Here is a 26,103-nt window from a genome sequence, read left to right on the forward strand (position 1 = left end):
GATGTTTCTGACTCTCTATCCCTCTCCCTTCCTCTCTGTAAAAAATCAATAAAATATATTAAAAAAAGAAAAAAGAAAATATATTATTAAAATTAATTTCACCTATTTTTATTATTTAATGTGGTAATAGAATATTCAAAACCATATATGTGACTTACATTATATTCCTATTGAACAGCACTGGTATATAATAATGCTATGCATCTAGAAATGACAGAAAAGTATAAAAAAGAAAATCCTTATATGTAAAAAAGGCATGTGACTTTTAGTACATCTACTAATTTCCTTCTTTGAATAAAAAGTAAAAGGTAAAAAGTTTTAATAAATAAAAAATCAATATCTTCTTCTCTCCACTAAATAGATGCCAAAGAAATATTTTAAGCAAGTGCTCTGAAGGAACGTCAAATTACTAGCTTGTCTCAGATGTATCCAGCTGTTCCCAAAACGTTTCCTATACTCATTGGGGTGAAGCAACCTCATGGGTTAATTCCATCTTCTTATTCTCTGGCTTCCATGTTTAATTGCACTCTCATGCTAAGGCCTCTGGGATGGTCTCCCAAACACGCAGTTCCTATAAGCCAGAGCTGTGCAGCTTCATTTGCACATCACTGCTGTCCACCTTTTTGGGTACCCAGACTGCATACCATGCAACTATATTCTTTCCTGAACCAAGGAACAGCTACTAATGGGTAATATTACTGTTACATAAGAGACAGGAAAAAGGAGGGAGATACAGACGTGGGGTCCATTCCTAGGTCTCAGATGAGGAAGCTTTGTGGTGGCTTCCTCTGCCGTAGAGCTGAGCAGCATAACCCAGGGAAGGAAAGAGAGAGAGGCTTCTGGCAGGGAAAAAGGAAATCAAAGCAAGGGGATTTGAATCAATACTGCATAGAGAGGGGCGTGTTGATAATAGAGGACTGGAAGCCAAGGGACCTTGGTTCTAACATCACCTTTGCCTCTGTTTGTATCACCTGGGATTGTCCAGTGAATATCATTGGAATTCCATTTTCTCAACTGAAAAATGCAGAGAATGGACTGGACTAGCTCTGAGGTGCCTTCTCTAGCTTGAATGGTCTGCGAATAAATTTCATCTCTGGCAGAGAACAGAGACAAGTGTGTCACTGAGTCTAAAGGAGACACAGACTGTGTCGGCCTGACACCTGGATGTATGGGAACAAAAAAGATGTTTCTCAGGGTTTATTAGGAGCCCGTGACATGGGCCTAAAATGTGGAAAATCCTATGACAATGGGCTACCTTGTCACCCTAAACAGATGTAAGCTTAATTTTCCTCACAGTAAGATAGTGAACAATATAATAGAGCATAACCAAGCCATTTTCGATCCATGCTAAATACAGTCAAGTGCTATGGCATTTTAGTAATTTATTTACAGGATTTAAACATCTTTCCTCCAAAGACAGGATTCCGGCCAGATAACCTGTGTCATGGACCTAGTGTGATAACTGATACCAAATGGCTAATCATTTTGTCCAGACCAAGGGCTTTGCTGGTACAAGAGGTGCAGCTCCCGACTAAGGTTGCAGCTACATGCCTGATGATATGGCAAACTTTTAGGCTCTGGTTTTCAAGAGAGAGCTGAGACACAGTCACTCTCAGGCCTTGAAAGCCACCACTTTCAGTTTCAGGTTAGGGAAATCAACAGGAAAGTCCTGAGACACAGAAGAGGACATAAGTTGGGGGGCATCAGGACAGTGTTTGTGAATTTAAAGAGAAAGAAACACTCCTTTGAAAGACAAACACAGAACTTGCTCCTAATTTATTCCTGGTTCATTCTCTAGAGCAGTGGTTCTCAACTTCCTAATGCCGCAACCCTTTAATACAGTTCCTCATGTTGTGGTGACCACCAATTTCATTGTTACAAATTGAACATAATTAAAGCATAGTGATTAATCACAAAAACAATATGTAATTATATATGTGTTTTCCGATGGTCTTAGGCGACCCCTGTGAAAGGGTCGTTCGACCCCCAAAGGGGTCGCAACCCACAGGTTGAGAACCGCTGCTCTTGAGGCTGCCTCAAAAGTAGATATTCTTTTTTAAACTATATATATTTTAACTGATTTTAGAGAGGAAGGGAGAGGGAGAGAGAGAGAGAGAGAAATATCAGTGATGAGAGAGAATCATTGATCGGCTGGCTGCCTCCTGCACGCCCCACACTGGGGATTGAGCCCACAACCCGGGCATGTGCCCTGACCAGGAATTGAACTGTGACCTTCTGGTTCATAGGTTGATGCTCAACCACTGAGCCATGCCAGCCGGGCAAGTAGATACCCTTATGAGACACGCAAACACAGTTTGCCCTTTAGAGCACCTCTGTTGGACTAACATTTTTATATTTTCATTGTGATAAGACTCCAAACCAATAGATACTGTAATTTTTTTCTAATGTCTGTAGAAACTGAAGCTGGAATCAGAACTATGAACTTGAAGTCATTTTTTTAAAATCACTACTTCTATATAAGTTATTCAGGATACCAGGTTGCATTAATCTATTTTTCATAGGTCAAGCAAAAATTAAATAAAACAAGTTCTGAAATCATTTTCAATTATTTAAATACACTGTTGAATTGATTAACAGCTAAAATTATGGAGAGCCTTTGATATACCAGAGGAGTGTGCTAGGTAAAGCATTCCTTCCTTCAATGAGCACTTATTCAGGAAGAAAAGAAAAACATTTAACCACATAATTAAATTACCAAGTAATGAGTACTTTAATGAAGACCAACATAAAGCACTCTGAAGGCATAAGATAGAGACAAGTGGCAGTGAGGAAAGGGCGATTTCACAGAGGAGCCTTTGAGTTGTGTATTAATGGTTAAATTGGCAAAGGCCATACTGGGTAACCCATGAAAAGGAGAGATATTGACCCAAGCTTGACAATGTGTGGGGAATAGGAGTTACTTATGCCTTGGGTACTTATGACTTGGGTTGGCAGATTAAAAAACAAAAACAGAATGCCCATTTAAATTTGAATTTCAAATAAACAATGAATACTTAAAAATATATATTTTTACTATTTTTAGAGAGGAAGGGAGAGGGAGAGAGGTAGAAACATCAATGACGAGAGATGAGAGAGAATCATTGATTGGCTGCCTCCTGCACACTCCACACTGGGGATCAAGCTCAAAACCGAAGCATGTGCTCTGACCGGGAATCAAACTGTGGCCTCCTGGTTCATAGGTTTATGCTCAACCACTGAGCAACTCTGGCCAGGCAATAATGCATACTTTTTAGTGATTTTTTTGGCAGTAATTGGGACATACTTGTACTAAAAAAATCTGGGCTTTTTACATTTTGATTTGCTAATTCTTGCAACCCTAGCTATGATGGGAATGTGGTATAAAATGGTGGCAGATGGCTAGGTTTAGAGAGTTTTGTGTACTATCATACAAAGTATTGAACTTATTCTATAGGAATAAATACTTTTAAATAAAATTTCAACAATGTAGACTTCAGAAGGATTAAAGTAAAAGATCTGAAGTCATTAAGAAGCCAAGCCCCAGTAATAGCATAAACACAAATATCTCACCTATAACAGACTGGAAGCCGGCATCACTTCTAACATAGCTGGGGTGTGATGGATATTTCCTTTGCACATTGCCAATATCTCCCTCTTTACTCTGCCTCAGGGGATTCTCTGAAGCTGAGAGTACTCTTTCTGGGATTTCCCCCTTTCCTGTTTTACTAACCCTAATCTCTTACTCCTACTACTGAAGATCAACATCACTGCTTTCAATTTCTTATCTTAGGTTCTGTTCTTGAGTTCACTGAAATGAAGACAGGATCCTTTCCATTTCTTCCAAAAAGAAAAGATAAATAGTCCTTGATTTATTGCAAGCTACGTGCTTTCCTTAATGACATCATCAATGAAGAGTCATGAATGTGAAAGAAACTTTCTAAACTACCAATAATAATAGCCAAATTTTAATTAACCATGCTAGGTAAGAGGAAGCACCAAATTATTTTTTGATCCTCTCACATGAAGAGGTGCTAAAAGAGGATGCAGCCAGGGAGACAGGAATGTATGAGGTAAGTGTCAGCTTCTTAAAAAATGTGATAATTTTTTTCTTTTTGTAAAAAATAATACTCCTATTCATACCTAATTTTGTATTTGCACTATTGTAGTCTTTGACTTAAAGATAACTGCCAAAGTAGAATACACTTCAAGCTCCACAAAACCTAGATCTATTTCTGTTTATTTATTTTTTAAAAATTTATTGATTGATTGATTTTAGAGAGAGAAAGGGAGAAACATCAATTTGCTGTTCTACTTATTTATGCATTCATTGGTTGATTCTTATATGTGCCTTGACAGGGGATCGAACCTGCAACCTTTGCATATTGGGACAATGCTCTAACCAACTGACCTACCTGGCCAGGTCTACTTTAATTTATAATTTCATCCTTTTTGAGTATAGAAAACAATTTTATTTAGTTTCTTAAAATAAACAATTCAGTTTAGGCAATGCTAAAATGTGTTTTTTTTCTTTTATTTTGCAGAATATTATTTCTTATGGATGCATAAACAAAAACAAATTGACAAAACAAAACATGAGGTTATCTAACTATGACTTAAAGTTAATTTTCTACATTAAAAACATTATTTTAGCTTTGTGCTCTAAATTTTTTTACACCTTTATTGAGTATAATTGACACATGAAATTATAAGATATGTAAAGTGTATAATGTGATAATTCAATATATGTATACATTGTGGAAAAGATTCCCTGCAGTGAGTTAATTAACACCTTCATCACCTCATATATTTACATTTTTTGTGTGTGAGAATATTTAAGTTCTATTTTCTTAGCAAATTTCCATGACACAGTGTTATCAACTACTATATATCAACTATATATCAACAATGCACTGACTCTGATAAAACAACATTCTAAAGATCAATTCTTAAGGAATTATGGTTTAAATTAGGGCTTTATCTTTGATCTGATGCCATTAAATTGAGGTGATCTCACAATTACTCATCATGCAACAGGTTGTAGCACGTAAAGTAACAATTTAGAGGCTGATACAGAACAACCGAAAATAAGTTTAATTTTCATGCATCATTTCTTCAGGAAAACACATCACGAAGGGAAATAGCTTTGAATAAGTTCAGTGAAGGTTGCCATTTAGTTAATTAACTTAACCATTTTCATTAGCAGACTCAATATTGACTTTAGAATAATGTCTGCTTAATTTCTTTCAAGCAATGAATATGTATGAAACATTGTCAAAGGTAAAGTAAAAAATGAAGACAACGTTAGGTAAAAAATTAAGTTACTGAAATATGTCAAAATTATATGGAGTACCTTCATGAACTTATATTCAATTGCATTATGTTCTCCTCCAAACTTTTAAGATATGACCTTGGCATAGAGACATTATTTCAGCTGCTTAGCATAGGATTTGTAATAATCTCAATTTTATAAGAAAGTGCATTTCTAAATTGGTTGGAGAAGACTAAAACAAGGCATAAATCCAATGCACTGAATATAATTTTCTGCTTCAATTGACAATCTAGTCTTTTGAAAAACAGGCTTACTTTTTAACCTTTTATGGCCATATTCATTTTATGTGCCTTCATATTACAATAAATAAAATCAGCAGGCTCCTATTGATTTTTGGAGGGAGAAATCTCATCTGTAAGATTGAAAGAAAGTGAAGTCCATCAAAACCAATTGATGAACAAATATGTGATGAAAATTGAAGAAAATAACTTCAAAATACAGGGTAAATATAAATACATTTCTAAAGCATGATAGTGATTTTCAAATCTGGATTTTGTGTCCCTAGGACTTAAGAAAGCAGCAGGGCCAACAAAATCCTTACAATTAATTTTAATTATGACAATAAACATTGTATAGGGCAGTGGTCGGCAAACTGCGGCTCGCGAGCCACATGCGGCTCTTTGGCCCCTTGAGTGTGGCTCTTCCACAAAATACCATGTGTGGGCGCGCATGAACAGTGCGATTGAAACTTCGTGGCCTATGTGCAGAAGTTGGTATTTTGTGGAAGAGCCACACTCAAGGGGCCAAAGAGCCGCATGTGGCTCGCGAGCCGCAGTTTGCCGACCACTGGTATAGAGTAATGTTTCTTTTCTTAACCATAAAATTCCTATCAAGAGCCTATAGCAGAACCCATTGTGTAGGGGTTTTTGTTTTGTTTTAATATGCATATCTAAGCTCCACACAAAAGAATCTAATTCAGTAAATCTGTAATGGACCTGATATGAAAATATAATTTTTATATTTATGATTTATAAAAAGATGCTTAGATCCCAGTAACATAAACATCCCTGCTACAGTTTCCACAAACTGCAATGTCTATTAGTAGTAGGCAAATAAGAATATATATAAGGCTATTTCTGTTAACATTTTGTTCCCAGTCTAAATCTGTTTTCACCTCAAATTTACTAACTGTAAAACTGGTCAAGTGTAGTGTAAAGTGTAATAAAACAAATGACATGGGAGGTGAAAGGCCCTGGTTTAATGATCTGCTTTATCACTTAGGAGCTATGGGATCTCAGTTGGGTCCGGTAACCTCCCTAAACCCATTTCCTCTTTTATAGAACAGAGCCCATAATTCTTGAAGTACCTGCACTTCACAGCTCCCTTTCATCTTTCTTCCTGATCACCCAGATTTAATTCATTCTAAAGTCTGTTTATCTTACATCATAATGTCTCTTAAACATCCAGCCTGACCTTTCACATTCCCTGAGCAGGAGACTATCATCTGGGTTGTTGGAAAAAAATCTCAAACTCGTTTGTAGACCTTTAGTCTCCATCTGCTATAATTCAACCTCTGTATTGCCACCAGAGTGAGTTTTATTTTAGAAATTTTTTAAAACAAGGATCCACCCCTAGATTGATTTACCAGGGTTTCTTGATGTTCAAACTACCTGCTCCTCCAGAGATTCTGTTGTACTCTACCAGGGAGACATACCACCTATCCAGGAGAGCCAAGGCCTTCCATCATGAACAATTTATTGGGGAAAATAATATAGCAGATCACTTAGCTCTCTGATGTGGGCTGAGGCTATAAGCAGTTGTCTATTGTCATTAATGGGGCACAGTAGTGCTAAACAATCATTAATGATCACCATGTCTCTTACTCAGAAAAGAGAGTCAAGGTTCCTTAGCTTGGCAGATAAATATTTTCAAACTTCTGCCTAAACATGCCTTTCTGATTTCTAACACAAACGCCTGACTGTATTCAGGCACAATCCTGCTATACTATTTTGTTTATAGTTTTTCCATCTGTAATATTCTTTCCTCTTCTCCTGAGTTCTTCAAATTCTACTTCAGACTTGAACAATGTCTGCATGAGGGATTCCCTTAACACTGTGGTTCAAGGCCATTTTACTTCCTTTGTAATATATTTGAGAATGTATTTGTCTGTACTTGGACATCTCCCATGTTATTGCCCTCTGTTTTGCTATATCAACTCTGCACCTGATTATCTTTCCAGCTAGACTATAAGGTTATGGGGGCATATAGAGGACTAAAAGGTTACTCTGTCTTCTACCTCACTGTAATTAATATTCATTTTAAGTATCCATTTAGCCTGGTATTATGCACATAATAAGTATTCAATTATTTATCGAATGAATAAACCCAGTGTTTTAGTTTTCGAATGAATTCATTCTGAAAACTAATAATTCCATCAATCAACAATCAATCAACCAACTTCAAACTAATTTCTCTTTATTAGAGATGACTAGCAGCCTTGCCTTGATATCAAATTGGTGATTATTTAGACTGGTAACACAATAAAATACTCACCCCTTAACTCCTGCTATCCAAGGTTAATTCTTTAAACCTTTGATATACGAAGTACAATGAAAAAGTAAACACTGTCACTTAGCAACATGCTGATCTTAACCGAGGTCAGTTAACCTTGCTGAACCTGGATTTCTTACTCGGAACAATGGACACAATATCCACCTCCTACAACTTTTGTGAGACTCAAATGAGCTAACAGCCCAGTGGGAAACACTGTGAAAATATATATTGGTTTATAAACTTTGAAGTTCTGGAAAATTCTGGAGACAGTAGTGCAGCTGATGACACTGCTGATTAAACCAGTAAGCTGAGGACAGGCTTAGCAATATAATTTGCTGATTAGGTGATGGAAATTAGTTAGCATTCAGATTTTGCTACTGTTTAATGTATTGCTAAAAATGTAATTGATTTTGATGCCAAAATTAATAATGATTTGTTGGGCATCTCCTAGGTATCAATCATTCCACTGTAAGTCTAAAGGAAATCCAAGAATTATATCTCTTATACTTCTAGTTCTGCATACACATTGTTTTTGTTTTCAATACTAGGTGTGTTAAATAGAATCAGAAAGTGAATTTTCCTCTTCAGGGTTTTTGTTTGCTTGTTGATTAGTTGGTTGGTTACATTAGGCAGATATTTTAAATAAAAACCCATTCCCAACAAAACAGAATAACTCAATTCTAAGTAACTAGGGGATAATCTATTCAGTGATGGCGAACCTTTTGAGTTCAGCGTGTCAGCATTTTGAAAAACTCTTACTTAACTCTGGTGCTGTGTCACATATAGAAAATTTTTTGATATTTGCAACCATAGTAAAACAAAGATTTGTATTTCTGATATTTATTTTATATATTTAAATGCCATTTAAAAAAGAAAAATAAACCAAAAAAATGAGTTCACGTGTCACCTTTGACATGCCTGTCATAGGTTCACCATCACTGATCTATTTGGTAAGGTTAATCTAGTTTCTTCTATACAGGGACAAATGCTCAGGTTACTACTTCTCTCAACACTGCTTATGCCATTGTTTATCTAGAACAGTGGTTCTCAACCTTGGCTGCACATTAGAATCACCTGGGAATCTTTTTAAAATCCTGATTTCTGGGCCTCATCCTCTGGAAATTCTGTTTCTTTGTTACTAATGTTGTGGCCCCACCCCATAACAAAGAAACAGAATTTCCGGAGGATGAGGCCCAGAAATCAGGATTTTAAAAAGACTCCCAGGTGCTTCTAATGTGCAGCCAAGGTTGAGAACCACCGTCTTATAAGAACTCTTGTGATTATATTGGTCCCACCTGGATAATCCAGGCAATTTTGAATTTTTTATATATTTTAAAAAGTAAAAAGAACCAGGCAAAATTAATTTTACTAATATACTTTCTTTAACTTAATATAGCCAAACTGCTATAATTTCAACATGTATTCAATATAAAACTTGTTGGGGGGACCCTTTCCCCATCCCCACCTGGGAGTCCATTCTGTGGGACTCTTTCCTCTCCCCACATGGGAGTCTGTACTTGTTCTTCAATAAATCTCCACTTTTGCTATAAAACAACAAAACAAAAACAAAACAAAACAAAAAACAAAACTTATTGGTGTGATCTCTTTATTTTTATGGTTTTGACAACTGGTGACTGTTTTATACTGACAGCACATTTCATTATGGACTAGACACATTTCTAGTGCTCATATGCTAGGCAGTGTCTACCATATTGAACAGCACTGCTATAAAAGGAAAAGTTAGATGCTTTGTCTGAGTTTTTGTTCAAATAAAAAATGACAAAAGTTTGAAACAAATATTATTTCGTCTTCTCAGTCTCTTATTTTGATTACTTTCCTCTCAAAAGCCTCAAAAGCATTTGAAATAGTATAAAACCAGCTATTTTAAATATATCAAAGTGGTCATTTGAAAAACATGGAAGATTTCTAATCCATTCATCTGCTGATGGGCACTTAGGCTGTTTCCAAATCTTAGCTATGGTAAATTGTACTGCTATGAATGTGGGACATCTACACAATGGAATACTATGCTGCTGTAAAAATGAAGGAATTCTTACCATTTGCAACAGCATGGATGGAACTGGAGAGCATTATGCTCAGTGAAATAAGCCAGTCAATGAAAGAAAAATACCACATGATCTCACTCATTTATGGTTAATAAAGACCATTATAAACTGATGAACAAAAATAGATACAGAGGCAAAGCAGCATCGAACAGACTGTCAAACTACAGCGGGAAGGCCGGGGAGGGTTTGTGGGGGGAGGGTAAGAGATCATCCGAAGGACTTGTATGCATGCATATAAGCATAACCAATGGACACAAGACACTGGGGGTTAGGGGAGGCCGGGAGAATGTCAAGGGGGGGGGGGGGGGGGGGGGGGGGGGGGGGGAGGAGACATATGTAATACTCTTTATAATACTTTAAGCAATAAATCAAAATAAAAAAAGGAAAACATGGAAGATAAGAATCACTGCCACAATAAATACTGCCCCATGTGATCCCCACTCCAAATTAGTAATACAGATATTTTAAAAAAATATGTGAAAGTTCTGTGAATATAAGAGCAAATGTGAGTATAAATCTCTACTTCTACAAGTAAAATATATATTTTAGAAAAAGAGACTAAGTACATATTCAGATGAAACAATAAAACCATTAAGATTTCATGCACACACTTACATTTCTAACATCCATTCTCAAATTTTAAGTAGACCAATTATAAAGATGAACAATATTGTAGATGTTATCTTTGTGTTGTCGCTATTTTAAATGGTCCTTAAAATGTTTTGTTTAAATGATCTTTACAACCTGCTTACCTTTGGGAAGCCCGAGTATTATTGAAGAACTCTGAGCCTTCCCCTAGATATCAGTTACCTACGGTTACAAAAGTGTTCGGTAACAAACACCCTAAAACTTAATGAATTTAAATGATAACCATTAATACTTGCACAGTTTGTAGGTCAGCTGGGCTGTTCTGCTGATATAATGTCATAATTACTTCTCACTTCCATTAATTGGCAGAAAATTCAGTCCAAACACTGTTATGGATATCAGTTGGATACCTTTTTCAACTCATCCCTCTCCTCCCTACCTCACCATTGTGGGCAACTGAAGCTTAATATTGCCTGAGAGTGCTAGCAGTTGTGACAGGAAACAATCCTTGGAGTTATCATATCTGAAGGGCAAGAGAGCTAGTGTATGTATGCACAAACTGCTGCTTTAAAGGGGTCTTTCTTCCCCTACTTTCTGCCCTATTCCAAGACAGTTCAAGCAAAAAGAAGCAAGCATTGGTAGTTGGAAATCAGGCAGCATGTATAGGAATGGTAAGTGCCGAAGGTATATGCATATCTACCATAGCAAAACATATTTTTAAAATATTTTTATTGATTTCAGAGAGAGGAAGGGAGGGAGAGAGAGAGATGGAAACATCAATGATGAGAAAGATTTATTGATCGGCTTCCTCCTGCACATCCCACACTGGGGATTGAGCCCACAACCCAGGCATGTGCCCTGCCTAGGAATCTAACCATGGCTTCCTGGTTCATAGGTTGACTCTCAACCACTGAGCCACGCTGGTTGGGTGCAAAATGTATTTTTTGTTTAAATGATCATTACAACCTGCTTGGCTTTGGAAAACACTGATATCTATCTATCTATCTATCTATCTATCTATATAAAAGCATAATATGCAAATTGACCATACGGCAGAACGACCAGTTGGCTATGATGCATATTGACCACCAGGGGGCAGATGCTCAATGCAGCTGTCCCCAGCCCACAGACCCTGATCACCCCTGATTGGGGCCTGTCAGCAAACCTCTCAGTCCCTCTTCCAGGCCAGCTGGCAGGCTCTGATTGCCCTATGGGAAACCAGGAACCAGGGGTGGGTGGTGGCAGATGCAGGTGGTGTCGGGGCCCCGATCGCCTCACCAGTTACCCCACAAACAGAGGGTGACTGGCAGCAGCAGCGGCAGTGGGCAGGGCTGGCTGCTGGCAGCCAGGGAAGATCGGCCCTGATTGCAGGCCAGGCCTAGGGACCCTACCTGTGAACGAATTTTGTGCACTTGGCCTCTAGAAATGTCATAAAGGTGGAACCCATAGAATTGTGAAGAAACAGGAGCAGAACTCTGATGACATTTATTATTTAAATCAGTTAGAGACAAATTTTTCTGTCACTTGCAGCATTAAAGTACTAAATCAGTTACCTATCACAGAAGGTGAAAATCCATATTATTTTAATATAACTAATCTTATAGCTTATTCTTATAACATAAAATCTCTTAATTGGTGTTAACAAATAACATGTCTCTTTTCTTTTTCTATTACCTATAAGCCATATTTTGTAGTCTCATAATGCAAAATAATGTGATATGGCAAGAGTTCAATCATTATGTTCTGAAAGAGAGATATTTTTTTATTTTACACTTTTGAATTAGAGCTTTTCTACAGCCAAAGTATTTACTATTTTAAAAGGATGCTGGTGAAGGGAAAGGTTAACCTAATAGTACCTGCTGTGCGTACATTGGCAAATGGAAGGAAATTACACAGATGGTGGCATTTGCCTAGGAGTTTAGTGCCAGGGGTGTCCTCTCAAGGCACATAAATTGGGGCAGAATATCTATCTTTTCCTAAATATATGGATGCAGATTTGTTGGAAAAATTATTTTTCTTCTACACTATTAAAATCACTACAATCAGCACTACATCAATAATCAAGTGAATATTTATGATCCTTTAATATGTGTCAGATTAGCAAGAAATTCAGCTTTGTTCTAGATGGATAGTGGGTAATCTTAGGTTACTTTTCTTCTAACAAAGAGAGGTACTTGGGAAGTACCTGACACACAGTAAATTATCAATACATGTTATTTTTTATTACCTAACACAGCCAGGACTCTAATTCTCTTAGGGAGAAGGAATACTAAAAAACAGGACTAAGTTTAGTTTTTTTTTTTTTTTTCTGGACCGTCTAGTGCACTCTTGGCATGGATGTATAAAGAAATAAAGGAATGATACAAACTGCCTGACAACATGAGGTAGAAAGTAATGAACATAGTAAGAGAAATACTTCTGGGGGCTTGAGAGGAACAGGAAGACAAGATGAGTCTTGTTGGGCTTCCTGTGGGTATGGAGGAGTAGTCAGATCTGGAGATTTGTGGTGTAAGGGACAAGGAAAGAAGGCATACATTCTAGGTGGACTGGGCAGGGTAGGACAGGCAAGGAAGAACACAGGACAAATGGGAAGAACATTGGGCAGTCCCACTGGGATAGCAGCCTGAGTGAAAAGGACCAGTGGGAGAAAATATTGGAAGATATCCAGAGTTGTATTCCAAAGGGTCTGAAAATCGTGGACTAGAAAGAAATTACCAAGGAATTTTTGCCCTTGTGAATCCTCAACATCCCTCAAATAGGTATAAGGCTTGTTTGCCTAGGATTTTGTGACTGTAGATGCTCTTGTTAGAATCAATGAGTGTGGAAGAGTGTATTTGTGGTTTCATGACACAACTAACATACATACTCCTGGCATATCTGAAGGGCTTGAGGGGAAAATAGATTAAGGTAGAAGATTATAATTATTACTGTTTTAGAGTTTTGTTACTGTCTGGAAAATTATTTTACTTTTTATCTCTAGGAAATAATACTTAAAAAAACTAACAGTAGCTAATACTTATTGCTGTTTTACTGTGTACCAGGCACAGCTCTAAGCTTATACATGTTATATCTCACTTAGTCCTTTCTTGTTGTGTCATTTCCCCCTTATAACCAGATGAGGAAACTGAGACACAGAGAGACCACACAGCTAGCAAGGAGTGTGTGGTACAGCCCAAATGAATCATGCCTTCCATAATTCATGCCAGCTCCCAGCCAACCCATCAGCTGACTGAAAATGCATGAGAGGCCTAGCAAAAGCCTCTGAGCTTTGGCTATATCAGCAGAATAGCCCAGTTGACCCACAGACTGTGCAAGTATAACTGGTTATAATTTCAAGTCAGTAAGTTTTAGGGGGTTTGTTACCTAACACTTCTGTAACCGTAGATAACTGATATCTAGGGGAAGGCCAGAAATGGGAGTAAGGCTTGGCTCAGAGTTCTTCAATAATTCCAGGGCCCTAAATCATCAACATGATTTTGAATGTGTAACTTAGGGCAGGCTCAATACTTTGCAAAGGCACCTATACAAAAATTAATAGCAAACTAGTGGAGGTAATCATTGAGGGAGGGATTTTAGAGGATCATTATTAGAAGACTTAATAGCAACTATTATTTATTGGCTACATGTTCTGTATCAGCCATTGCCCAAAGCAGTGAAGGAGGGGAAGAAATACCTTGACTTCTCCCCTCCTCCTGCTCTCCAGTCTCCTGTCAATACCACCCCCTGGCTAAATCTACACAGAAGCTGGTGGGCAAGGAAGCCTGCCAAATAAGGTGGGCAGAGGTCAGACTCTTGCAATATATGACATAGGAAGTAAAGGCACTGGAATAGATCCGAGTGCACAGGGTATATGACAAAGGCATGTCTGGGTTCTGAATTTTGAAAAGGGCTATATTTCAAAGGTATAAATAAGTCAGATGTACTCATGCGTTCTTTCAAAGTTGAATATGTATCCTCTGGTGTTGGATGCATGTGCTCTACACATACCAACAGACAACAATTTTTAGAAAAAGCCTCACCAGTATCTCAGAATACATTGCCTGGATATTCCAATGAATGGGACTTGTCAACTCACACACAGATACTTGTCAGCCATCCCTTACATACTTACTAATTAAAGTGTAGACCAAGGCCTAGAGCATTGCATCACCTGAAAGTTGGGAATGCAGAATCTTAGACCCTTCTTCACTGGACCCAGTGAATCAGAAACCTCATTTCAATTAAATCCCTAAGTGTTTCATCTGTACATTAAGGTTTGAAAATGCTGCTCTACCACCTAGCAAATAGGCCCTTCCTTTCTTACCACTGGTATTAGAAATTATGATACCTACTTTGTAATAGTAACCACAATTTAGCTGCTCATGACAAAATATTATGGTATGTTAGAGGCCTGGTGCATGAAATATGTGCACTCGGGGGGGGTCCCTCAGCCCGGCCTGAGCCCTCTTGTAGTCCGGGAGCCCTCGGGGGATGTCCAACTGCTGGCTTAGGCCCACTCCCTGGCTTCTGGCTGAGGGGTGCTCACCCTGTGAGAGCACACTGACCACCAAGGGGCAGCTCCTGCATTGAGCGTCTGCCCCCTGGTGGACAGTTCAGATCATAGCGACCAGTTGTTCTGCCATTTGGTCAATTTGCATATTAGTCATTTATTATATAGGATATTGAGTTCTTAGTTCCTCACTAAACCCTGGGGGATGAGTAAACATGTCTCAGAATGCATCACCATTGTAAAAATAAGGAAATAGAGGCAAAACAAGATTTAAATAAATTGCCCATAGTTTGAGCTACTGAGTGGTGAACCTACATTGGGACTAAGTTATTAACTGCAAGTTTGGTGACCTTTCTAGTACTGAAATGAGGTGTGGAGGATGGGAAGATGGGCAGATATAGTCATCAAACAAACCACTATAGCAGTTGAGGTCACATTCAGAAGTAACCACATATGAAGTAAGGAACTGGAAAGGGGTATCTTAAGAAAACTGATTCACCACTCAAAATAGAGGTGATCATTTCATCATGTTGCATTCCAGTGTCAGTATAAACAATTGAAGATGTTAACGTCATCTTCCTCAGTTACTTCAGTACAGTGGATCTCAACCTTGGCTGCACATTAGAATCACCTGGGAATCTCTTTAAAATCCTGATTTCTGGGCCTCATCCTCCGGAAATTCTGTTTCTTTGTTACTAATGTTGTGGCCCCACCCCATAACAAAGAAACAGAATTTCCAGAGGATGAGGCCCGGAAATCAGGATTTTAAGAAGATTCCCAGGTGATTCTAATGTGCAGCCAAGGTTGAGATCCACTGTTTTAGTACTTTAAAACTGTTTCATCTGCTCTCAAACCTTATAAAATCTTAAACATAAAGTGTCCTTTCTATTAATTTTCCTGGTTTCAGGGTTGTCTGTATTTGTCACCAGTGTATGAGAACTTACAGAGCACCTGAAAACTAATTTTCCTCTCTCCCTTCCCCAGCATCATTAGTGGTTCCATCAGAAAGATACACATCACTGATATAAGCAAAACAATAAAGCAGCTTCAAGGAGATAACTGTATTGGTCTAGACTTTGTAACAACAGTCATAGCAAAAATAAAAGTGATCTTCACAGTGGTCATTTAAATTGTGATTGAGTTGCAGACTTTCACTCTTTTATAAAAGTCTAAGTCCAAGAATTATTGCCCTATTCAAAACTGTTGATGTAACCCACATCATGAACAGGCAGAATGTGTCACCTTCATAAGTAATTTATTTTTAGACTGTGGTTAAGGTACAATCATCAGTCACAGGTAGCCTACAGATCGAAACTATCAGGACAAATGGAGTTTTCTCGAAATATCCTTGCAATGACTTTAGTTTCTGGCCCATTTCCTGGTCTATCTCTTTTCTTCCACACTTAACCAACCATGCCAGAGATGGGCTATACTTTTTCCAGTGATAACTGAAAATGTTCACAAATTATAACTGTACCATTCCATCCAGTTCAAATACTTTTACTTCTACAGCAAAACAGATTGATTTTCTCTAGCAACAAATACTGAAATTGTCTCTTCGATGTCTTGTAATTAGTTCTAATATCAGTAAGCAAATTAAAAGGCAGCAAAAACAATTTGTCCAGCAGGCACTTATCAGTCCCTTCATAACCCGTTTAGTGGCCTTGCCTCAACTATAAGGTGGATAAATGAGGAGAATGCTGATTTTGGCATTCAGCTTACTCTGGGATAATCTAGCTCATCCTTCTTGGCTGACATGAGACAGAAATAACATCAAAGGGTGATAAACTCTTTCCCGCAGACCTGGGGTTCTAAGGTTTGCTGGCCCCAGGCCTAATCTATCAATCCATTTTCTACACAATAAAAGGTAAGAAACCCATTACAGATCAGTTATAAGCCCTGGCAGGTGGTCTATGACAAAAACGGAATACATCAACCAAGCCAGCATTCAGTGTCCCTTTGCTAAGGTTTGAAGCACTAGGGGTCAGATGACATGCATATGGTAGTTAGGATTCAGTATTAAATTATTTTAAGTCCATGGATAAACTTATACATTTTGTAGCATGAGTATAAAGATTTGACAGAAAAGTTCATTTTTGTATGATTCTGACCTTTTATAAAAAAAATAGCACTGTTATAATTTTTTTTTGCTTTACATGTTGGCTTTGCACAAGATGTAATAAATGAAACCAGATTAGAATTTACAATCTGTGCTCTTAAATACAGCTTTAATCTTCATTTGTTATTCAAACTCAGTTTAAGGAGTTAGCATACGGAAGTTTCCCTTTAATGTCATTTCAAGATTACTAAATTATTAGAAAGTCATTCCCTCTGGTCTCAGGGTTGATGCTATATAATCCAGTCATTCCAAAGCCAAAGCTTCAGAAACAAAAGAAACAATGTTTTATATTAGCAAAATCTCTTTTTATTATATGATTTCTTCTCCTTTCTAAAATGCCTTGCTATAGGGCAAACATCTTTGTGTTAATAAATGACTTACTTCAAAAATGTTACACTAAAGGTCAGAGTTATGAATTTTTTTCTCCTTTTTTATCATCTTTATACTTTTCTTCATTTTAAATTCACTGCGAATAGGAAAGAAAGTTTGCCAAGAATAGGGTCATACTTAGTACCATTATAAGTATATATATTATATATATAAGAAAACTAAAGTTTTAATATGGAAATGAGTTGTTGCACAAATGTCATTATTTTGCAATGCCTGCTGGCTTTTTTGTTGTTGTTGTTCATTTATTAAAATAGCATTGCATTAAAATGAACAAGTTATTTAGTATTAGGTTAAGGTTTCCTAATAGAACAACATCTGACTTCAATGAAACTTTCTACAACCAGTTCCTCATTACTCAACCAAAATGGGGGGAAACTAACACCAAAAATGGAGGAAAGGGAAAGGGGTGGAGAATAGAGGTTAGGTGAGTAGATTGAGATTGCAAAGATGCTTCGGGTTAAAAAGGTCATCTTAAATCATGCTTATAGTTAAAATTTCAAAATGTTGGTGTTTGCAAACAATGATGGAGTACTTGGACTTCATAGCTGATGAGAAGAAAAAAGTCCATCATTTTCCAAGACATTTTATCTGAAATGTTAGCTGGTCATAGATAATGAGAATAATTGGATCAGACAAAATGAGAGAGCACTGGCTAAAAACCTTCTGTACCTTCCACTTCAGTGGTCGGCAAACTCATTAGTCAACAGAGCCAAATATCAACAGTAAAACGATTGAAAATTCTTTTGAGAGCCAAATTTTTTAAACTTAAACTATATATTGTTATTAACTTAATTAGGGTACTCCTAAGGCTTAGGAAGAGTCACACTCAATGGGTCAAAGAGCCGCATGTGGCTCACGAGCCGCAGTTTGCTGACCACGGCACTAGGTCCATTTGGTGGTCGTGGTGCCTTTAACTCACTTTCTCTTTTTCAGCTCTTGGATTTATGATGGTGGCACATGTTTCAGCTTTTCTCCCAAGAGCCATACATATAATTGTTTAAGATGGTTAATATTTTTCAGCCTTAAAAAAAGAAGGAAATCCTGCCATATGCAAGAAAATGGATCTACCTGAGGACATTATGCTAAGCAAAAAAGGCAGTCATATAAGGACAAATACTACATGATTCCATTTATATTTAACACAGTCAAAATCATACAAACAGAGAGTAGAATGGTATATACCAAGGCAAGGGGGAGAAGAAAATAGGAGTTGTCCAATAGGTATAGAGTTTCAGTTATGCAAGATGAAAAACTTCTGGAGATCTGCTATATAACATATTGCCTATAGTTAACAATACTGTGCTGTACACTTAAAGATTTGTTAAGAGGGTAGATATCATATTAAGTGCTCTTACCACACTACAAATAAAGAAGCTTACTCAGCAAAAATTTTGTGCTTGGTCTTTGTGTTTTCCCATTTTGAAATTACCTCCAATTTTAAAAATGAAAGCCAATATTTTGACCAATTACAATGTGCCAGATACTATGTTTTCATTTCCCATGCACTAGCTCATTGAATTTTCACATGTACAGTATGTTCTATTATGAGAATTTAGTGGGTGTTATAACTGAAGCAGGGACAGGGCAGGTAAAAGATTATACAGCTAGTAATGGGTAGAATCCATAATCTATAAATCTCACACTTAATCACCATGATAAATTGCCTCTTCACAACTCTTGTTTACTTTTATTGTTTGTAAAATGTCTGATCCACATTCTTGGCATTGCCTGACATTTCAATAGGTTGGGAAATTAAAAACCACATTTCATTATAAACTTACTGGCATTAAAGAGTGATTAATTTGGTAGTAATGGCAACCAGTTTTATTGGACAGTTCAAACTTCTCAACTGCACTGAAGGGTCAAGAGAGTAGGGGTGCTGCTGCTTCTAAGAATATTAGCAGTGATGGTAATACTAATTATTGAGTACTGGGCCAGGCATAACCCTAAGAGCCTGATGTTTGTTCTCACAACTGGGGTGACTTTATATATATAATTTTAATCTTTTAAAGTGGGATACTCATGAGAATGAAACAGGGAGCTATTAAAATTATGATGCAATAACAGACAAAGCCAGGACTGTCAGAGCAAACTGAGATGTACTCATGACACAAGACCTAGTAGTACCGATTCCCATTTCAATGTGAAATTATAGGAGGAAAACTCATATAGTTTTATTAAATTAAATTAATTTCAAAGTCAAGGGTGCTTATGTTATAAACTTTTAATTACTATTCCCTCCTCAAGTTTCAGCCTCAAACTATTTAGCAACTGTAAGTAAGAGATATGAATAGGTGTAATGCCAAGCCCTATGTCATTCTGAATGACCTTTAAATAAGGCAAGGGTGGGAAATTATTATGATACTCTTAGAACAGCATATGGTACATAGTGGTCACTCGTTAAATGTATGTTGAATGAATGATTTAATGACTTGAATAATGCTATGATGTAATTATTACACACGTAAAGGAAACTTCCAAGATAATAGATTTCCAAGAAATATCAGACTGCATACCTTAATAGTAAATAACTAAAAACCATTTTCTGGTATTTCCTGTAAAGATTCTTCACTTTAGGAAAAAAAGGTAATTCATATTAAGAGCAGTATTGGATGATCACTACTAGAACATGGTCATTGATAGCAAAATAACTTCTTGGAGCAAATGTCCATTTTTGAACAAGGAGCAGAAAAGTGAAGCTTCAACTTGATTTAATTTTCTCCCTTTTATTCTCCACATTTATAATAATGACTGGCAATATATGGCAAATGTTTATCTACCTGACACAAATGAAAAGAAGGAATCTAAAGTGTTTACTCCTTGGATAGATACTTAGAAGATAATTGGAGGTTAATATAAAATGAACCAGATTTCTGGAAATATAGATACAGTCATTTTTATATTGTAGAAAATAGTCTGGCATATGAATTTCACTATATTTTCACTTTCAGAATATATATTTTATGATTTAGTTTGAAAACAATCCCTGTATTATTACAATAGTGCAAAGGTTATTCTTATATTAAAATTTTACTGCATATATTGTTGTTAAACTATTTTTTCTAGGTAAAGTAGATCAGATTTTTTTATTAAGATGCACTTAACTGAAATTCACTTCCCAGCAAAATTTCTTATTTGTGTTTGTAAAATGTTTTGGTCTTTATATGCATTATTTTATATTGTTTAGGAAATAATAAATTAAAATAGTAATTTACCATTTTCAAATTAATGACAGAATGTGATGTAAAAATTTAAAGTTATTCAACAAAATGAAAATATATTTATTATGACTAATTGAAATGTATAATATCCTATCTGTAAAGTTACTTACCATCAAAAATAGTAGATATAGGTTGGGAAGAGGGGGTAGAGGGGAGGAAAATTGGGGGACATCTATAATACTGTAAAAATAAAATAAAATTTTAAAAGGATTTCACTGCCATACTTACAATTTTAAAAAAGTTGAACAATCACAATAAAAAAGTAGACATATAACTAATTCTGAAACAACATAAATATGCTCTCCTATATTACACAATCACCAAAGTTCTATTTAAGTAAAGAAAGTTTGGGAAAATTACTTGAAAATATAGCATGCAGTTTTCCAAAATGGGCAAAAAGCAAAGCAAAAACTCATATAGTTTTATTAAATGAAAAGAAATCCCAGTTTTTACTTTTATAGGAACAATAGGATGAAATGGAAAACCATGCTTCTCTTTGTTTCTAGCATATTATCTACAAAAAAAATTATGAGCTTCACTAAAAAGTTTTTAAAAAAACTATTTGAAATAGCTTTTGTATTAAATAGAGTACAGTGTGTTCTCAAATATGTCACATAACCTTTTTAGGACTTAGTGCTCTAATCTAGAAGATGTGGGAGTAATGTAGCTTCATTACGATTCTTTCATCTGTATAATCCTATGAGTCTACAAAGTAAATGTTGCATCTTTCCATCTTTTCAATTAAGTACAGCAAATATACAACCTGATTCAAAAATGAAAACTGATGAAACTTTGTGAAGTGTATGATTGTCTGACCACTGTGCTGTACACCTGAAACTAATACAAAATAATATTGAATGTAAACTGTAATAAAAAACATATTTTGGTTGTAAATAATGGTATCTGAAAAATACCTACACATTAATGTGTAAAAAGAATAATGAAGAATGAAGAATAGGGACACATAGTGACAAGGACAGGAAAAGATGAAAAAGGGATTAAATACTGAAGTATCAGAGAAAGAGAGTAGGAGACAATGTGTCACATACACTACCTAGGCAGAAAAATAAACTAACATATATGCATATAGGAAAGTAGATTCATTATAGATATAGTAAGATTCCAATTCATAAGCCAAGACACACATAATAGAGAAAAAGGAAGAGAGTGAAAGTGATGGGGAGAGGCGCGAAGGGAGGGAGAATCACACACACACACACACACACACACACACACACACGTCCAGAGAAAGTACAAATAAAATGAGTGATAAATATTGAAAACAACACATAGTCCGACATGTGTATGAAAATCACAGAGTGAGACTCAGAGGAAAACACAGAGGCTAGCTTTAATAATCTTTCCACTCTGTGGATCTTAAGGGTATTATTGTTAAAGACTATAAAGGTGAAGATACGTATTAGACAAAAATGAGAGTATCACTTCATGACCCTTATCTAGAGTTAGCCATAAATTTAAACCAAGGTCTGCATTCAGCTTTAAGGCAACATTTCCCATCTCGATTATAAAGAGTGGCTACCCAGGCCAAGGCAAGTTAACAGTTTAGCAATGTACCCATTTTAGGGTCCACTACTCCCTTAAATATATTGCTACATTAACCCTAATTGCTGTGTTTCCTTTTATTTTTTTTTTTACTTTAAATCAGTTTATTGACACTGTAACACAACACACTTGCCTCCCTGACACCCCCATCCCCCTCACCCCGACTAGATCTCTCCCCCTCCTCTCCCCTTAGAACAAGCTGTACCTTGAAAACAGAAAAGGGCAGGCCACCTCTACTACCCCAGTCCCACCCCCAGGCCCTGTGGAGTAGGGTCTCAGGCACTATTCAGAACCTATTGGGCGGTGGGGAGGTACAGTTAGCACTACACTCAGCCAGGCAGAGGCATCCAGTCCTTAGGAACAGATTTCCCCCTCAATCCCCAGGCCCCGAGTCGCTATTACTCTTCCTCTCTGCTCTTTGTGACCCTAGGAAGGAGAGATGCTGGGGCCTAGGCCATGCAGCCAGTAGCAACAACTCCTGGCCATGATCTGAGAATTGGAGTTTGGCTAGTCTTTTATAGGGCCCAGGCACCCCAAAGCCCTGGTGGTGGGAGTGAACTTGAATGCCCCTATTCAAAATGCACTGATAACATTTAACAGATTAAGCCAGTTTAACCAAATGCCAGAATAACAAACACTAAGCTGTAAAGAGGGGGTCAGACCTGCTTTCTCCAGGCCGGACACAAATGCACACAGAGAAGCCCAGGTGGAGTGTCAAAAAACAACTCGAGGACACTTTTGCGCATGGGGCTGCAAAGCCTATACTCAGGAGCCCCTGGGGTGACAGGAAGGAAGCAAGGAAAGAAAATACACAAGTCTTAAAAACCAAAAAGAAAGCCCAATAGCTGGGGAGCCTGAGCCTGACAGTGCTACCCACCAACCCTCCAGGTCTTGGCCCAGACCCAGATAGTCCCTCCCCCTCTAGGCAATGTCCTCCCCCTAGGCTAGATAGAGCACATCACACAGCGCAGTTTAGAAAGCTTCTAATGCCAGTTCATAAACATCTTCATTTACTATTGGTGATTACATGTGAATAATATGTTTATACTGTTCTTTATGGAAAACAATTTCAACGAGTCAACTCCAAGAACACAATAGGCAACCCTCATCCTGAGCCCCTCAGCGTCCTTCCCTAGACAGCGAGGAGCCCCCTCCTCTGTCCCAGGGCTGCCTAACTTCCCCTCTTCCCCCACTGTGGCTCTTGGGCAAAGCATCCTCTGACCATTAGTGCTCATTGGGCAAGTTCTGGTCCAGGGGGTAAACCATGAACATCACATCTGGCCGAGAGGGTACACAGGGATGGCCTGGACGAACAATCTCAAAGCCCAAGAAGCTGAAGGTCTTCGGGAGTGGAGCTCTGTCTTCTCGGCCCTTCCTGAAGCAGACAAAGACATAGTTCACTTTCATCTTCTCTTCCGCAAACTCCAGCAGTGCTAACAATCCTTCTTTGCTCCCATCAGCTAATACTCCATCTGGGATTTCTATAAACAGGCTCTGGCTGGACAGGACTGCATCCCAGGAAGAGACCTTCACCTCGGTGACCTCATACTGGAAGTGGACGATGTGAGGTTTTCCATCGTTCACAGGGAGGTCCTGGGTCACAGTGAGCTTCTCGTCCTGGGAAGAGATTAGTCCAGGGACCATGTTACTACTGTTTCTGGCCACATCGTAGGCTCCCCTTACCCAGGTGGTGCTGAGAGGCCCCTATGGTCAATCTCAGAGTAGCATGGGATTGAGGGCACCATGGAAATATAGAGCTAAACAGAGCCATGCTAGCTAAACAGAGCCGGTTAGGGCTCACTTTATGATTTGACATACGAGTAATTTGAGTTACAAGCTCCGTCACGGAACGAATTAAACTCGTAAGTCAAGGCCCCACTGTATATTAGAGCTGAGAGAGAAGGATCCCTGCCACCCCTCGTCCATCGGGGATCTTCGACAGTGAGTGAGGGGCCTCAGGAGCACCACAGAGGCCCTGGAACAATGTGCCTGCAGCACTGGAGCTGGGGACAGTTACTCAAAGGCAAAATACTACTGTGCTGGGTGTTTATCATCCTCGGCGGCTCTGCTCAGGGTGGGAGGAGGCGGCGCAGGGAGTGGGTAGGTGGATGATTGGGTGGGTGGCGGTCGCGCGCGGGGCGATCTCTGGATCTCTGCGGGTTAAGTCCCTGTCAGGCCGAAGGCTCACAGCCCTCCTCCAGCCTCGGCAAGCGCCTGCCTCCAACTCTGTTTTTCCTTTTAGAAATGCAACATAAAGCTACCAAAGTAACTGGTAAATTGGGAAAATATGCATGATCCAGCATATTAGAGTTATCCATAGAGAAAGGCCCCTGCAACTAGAAATTGTGATAGTGGAACATTTTCATAGACACTGTGTGTTAAGGAATTAGCATATTTGTATCTCAGCAACCATTACATACTAATACAATGATAGAATCCACTCTAGCATTTGGATAGAAGAGGGAGCTGGAGAATATAGGGGAGGGGACCCCATTATTTCTTCTCTCACTAATGACTCAGTATTTGAGGATTAATGATGATCAAGACCGTCTCTTGATCGCCTTGACCATCTTTCCTTATTTTTTTTTAAATACTGACTTGAGTACTGATCTAAATCTGGTACTGATCATTTGTTTTCTATTATTAAATTTAAACCAATAGGGATAGGGGGCATAAAGATTGAGAAGAGACAATTAAATAATTCTTAATATGTCTAATGAATAAGATTAAAATTTTTCATCTTAATGAATAAGATGAAACATTCTAAGATGTTTGGTGGCAAAAGCACAGCATTAAAATGATAATTTTAGGATGGAACACAGATATTATGGATGATCTAATTATATGTCTATACAAGATTGTGTTCACAGCTTTCATTTTAATTTTCTGTCATAAAAATTACTTTTAATGCTATTGCAGAACATATAAAACATTGACTTATGTTTCACTATTCACAAAGCTACTATTATGTGTTTTACATAGTTCTCTGACATTTCCTAGAATTATAAGTTTTGTTACTTTTTTAATATTTAAATGTACTGAGGTATGGTGAAGCATTTTGTGGTATCTCTCTTCCTTGTTCTCTTCATATGAGGAATGCATTTATTTGTATTGTTATATGGCTACAAAATTCAATTACTAAGAAAAAAGATTTTCTCCATATGCAAGTGTGTGTATCTTTACATGGCTGTTTTGAAATATTTAAAACAGAAACTTTACATTTTAGGTAGGAAAAAATTTACCTTAAAATGTTTTACTCCAATTATTCACATAACTGAAAGTTAGTGTTCATATATAAAATAGAAAAGGGATTTTTTTCCAAATACCTTGTTGCTTGAATTATAGAGATCTAAACACACATTTTGATTTTAATGTGAAAGAATTGGTACTTTTTCATTTCATAAATATTTGATCAGTCATGTAAATGATCTGTTACAAGAACTTCAGCATCATCGATTTAAAAATATAATAAATAACCTGACACAATCCAAAATAAGGTGTCTATTATTTTCTTTGCAAATCATCTATGTACAGAAACTTTTCTCAATATACCTTCTTCATACCTCTCAATTTTGTTGGATGCTGATGAATAACAAACAATTCTTTAGAGGCAATTGCACCATTTTTCATAAAAGCCATTTCATGTTACATGAAAATTACAGTTCTGCAATATCTTCTTGGTATGACTTTACTACTGCTTTAAAGGATTACAATTTACCTTATATTTTGAACAGAACAGTTAGCAGGTATTAAATATGCCCAATAGGGCAGTAAAATTGTGGTCAAAAGTAGATGAGAAGTTTCAAAATATCCTTGGAGAGTCAAAAGCATATATAGGGAAAGTACCTATGGGGACATGTAAAGTA

At 37.3% G+C, this 26,103-nt stretch overlaps 1 protein-coding gene across 1 annotated transcript; it reads right to left on the minus strand.

Annotated features, from left to right (window-relative positions):
* Positions 1 to 22,756: 22,756 nt before the first annotated feature.
* On the minus strand, positions 22,757 to 25,876 carry LOC102257493 (ornithine decarboxylase antizyme 2-like). Its single transcript, XM_014531971.1, has 3 exons — positions 25,801 to 25,876; positions 24,275 to 24,399; positions 22,757 to 23,857 (listed from the first exon to the last, which is right to left on the minus strand). The coding sequence occupies exons 1-3, from the start codon at positions 25,874 to 25,876 to the stop codon at positions 23,462 to 23,464; spliced, it is 597 nt and encodes a 198-aa protein (XP_014387457.1). The 3' UTR covers positions 22,757 to 23,461.
* Between the last annotated feature and the right edge of the window lie 227 nt (positions 25,877 to 26,103).

Source organism: Myotis brandtii, unplaced genomic scaffold, assembly GCF_000412655.1.
Source record: "Myotis brandtii unplaced genomic scaffold, ASM41265v1 scaffold834, whole genome shotgun sequence".
Taxonomy (NCBI): domain Eukaryota; kingdom Metazoa; phylum Chordata; class Mammalia; order Chiroptera; family Vespertilionidae; genus Myotis; species Myotis brandtii.

Bases quoted from the DNA above. Each gene is read 5' to 3' on its own strand.
- LOC102257493 (XM_014531971.1), bottom strand. From the start codon at position 25,876: ATGGCTTTTATGAAAAATGGTGCAATTGCCTCTAAAGAATTGTTTGTT. The intron at 24,400-25,800 runs GTATGAAGAAGG...TGACAGGGACTT, and splicing joins GCATCCAACAAAATTGAGAG to AACCCGCAGAGATCCAGAGA. The intron at 23,858-24,274 runs CAGTAGTATTTT...CTAATCTCTTCC, and splicing joins AGGATGATAAACACCCAGCA to CAGGACGAGAAGCTCACTGT.